Source organism: Trematomus bernacchii, unplaced genomic scaffold, assembly GCF_902827165.1.
Source record: "Trematomus bernacchii unplaced genomic scaffold, fTreBer1.1, whole genome shotgun sequence".
Taxonomy (NCBI): Eukaryota; Metazoa; Chordata; class Actinopteri; order Perciformes; family Nototheniidae; genus Trematomus; species Trematomus bernacchii.
In genome coordinates, this window is record NW_022987594.1 from 481,162 (window position 1) to 482,500 (window position 1,339).

At 43.0% G+C, this 1,339-nt stretch overlaps 1 protein-coding gene across 2 annotated transcripts in view; it reads left to right on the forward strand.

Moving 5' to 3' along the window:
- Window positions 1-254: 254 nt before the first annotated feature.
- The window catches only part of LOC117482448 (cytochrome b-c1 complex subunit Rieske, mitochondrial), a 7,798-nt gene continuing 6,713 nt past the window's right edge, over window positions 255-1,339 (forward strand). Inside the window, exon 1 of one of the 2 annotated variants that reach the window (XM_034130545.1) lies at window positions 255-529. In XM_034130545.1, coding sequence (XP_033986436.1) covers window positions 319-529 — 211 coding nt within the window. In that variant the 5' untranslated portion in view covers window positions 255-318. The remainder of the gene's footprint in view (window positions 530-1,339) is intronic. The other variant, XM_034130546.1, reaches the window with a different exon arrangement.

Below are 1,339 nucleotides of genomic sequence, written 5' to 3' on the forward strand. Positions count from 1 at the left end.
GGCATTTCCCCCAGGGATAAAGATTCTTCATACACAGTCGTTAATATTGGAGCCAGTTTGTCCACATACTTCTTATAATAGAGATAACTTTATTGAAAAATTAAATGGATTTAAAACAATTAAATCTATGAATAATAATAACAAAATCTTTTTTCCATTTCATCTATACACTTTCAGTATTTAGTTAGGGCCTTTAGAAAAACAAGTAGTATGGTCCCGATTACGTATCATTACGTACGACGTCACTGCTCTTGGTCACGTGACGTCTTTGCATTCACAGTCAACCCGTCACAAGGTCAGCAGCAGTTCGGCGCAGACATGATGTCTCTTGCTGCCCGGTCAGGGGCATTTTCCCCTTACATGCAGGCAACAGCTGTTGCTGTTGCTGGTCCTCTAAAAGCTCTGGTACCCGGGGTCGTGGTAAAGGGAGAGAAGATTTTGTTGGACCCGAAAAAACAGTTCCTGTGCCGCGAATCGCTCAGCGGCCAAAGCCCTAAGACGGGCCCTGCTGTGACTGTTAGCATCAATGGTAAGTCATTGACTGCTAGCGTTGGCTGACTAAGTCAACCTTCCGTTGTTTAACCGTGTGAATGGGAAGCTAATGACAAGAGCCATGTGCTGCAAAGGGAGGTTATGTCCTATTTAACACCGTTAACAGGACCAGCCAGTTAGCCGGCCATAACCTTACTGGCTAAGCTACTATTCGCCGCAGGCTAGCGTCCTGTTAGCCTAGGTGGCTAACGAGCAGCATAGGTCAACTTTGAGTGGCTTTTACTTTACTCTGTTTAAGACTGACCGCCAATTTGTGGGCCAGAACATTGAGTGTGTGTGGTTTGGACAGTCTGCCCGTATCAACCTGATATAGTAACGGTAACGTTAGTCGCTTCAAAGACGTTAGCTGTTGTTCCGGTAACTACTTCCGGTGTCCCCCGATCACCACAGTGACTTGTTTTGTAATCGGTAACAATAATGTTGTAGTCCGAGTAAGATGGTCAAAGCTGAATAATGATTTTAACATTGATATATTTCTTTGTTACTTTCACTATTGTCATGTCTATATCCAGAGAATATTTTACTGTGGTCTGTGCCCTTCCTTATGTCCTTGTGTAGTTATATGTTCCTCTGTTGACTCTTCAAGATATGCTCTCTATTCTTAGTCTGTGTTATGTGGCTCACACGCTGTTCAGCTGCTTAGACAATTCAAGCTTTCCACAAGGCATTTACCCCCAGGCTTCTATTGTAAAGCCGCCAGATTTAAATGCGTATTTATAAATAATATTTTCTTAATGTTGCAGGGCCAAATGTCTGTGTGCTAAGATAACATCAAACTGTGTGTGTG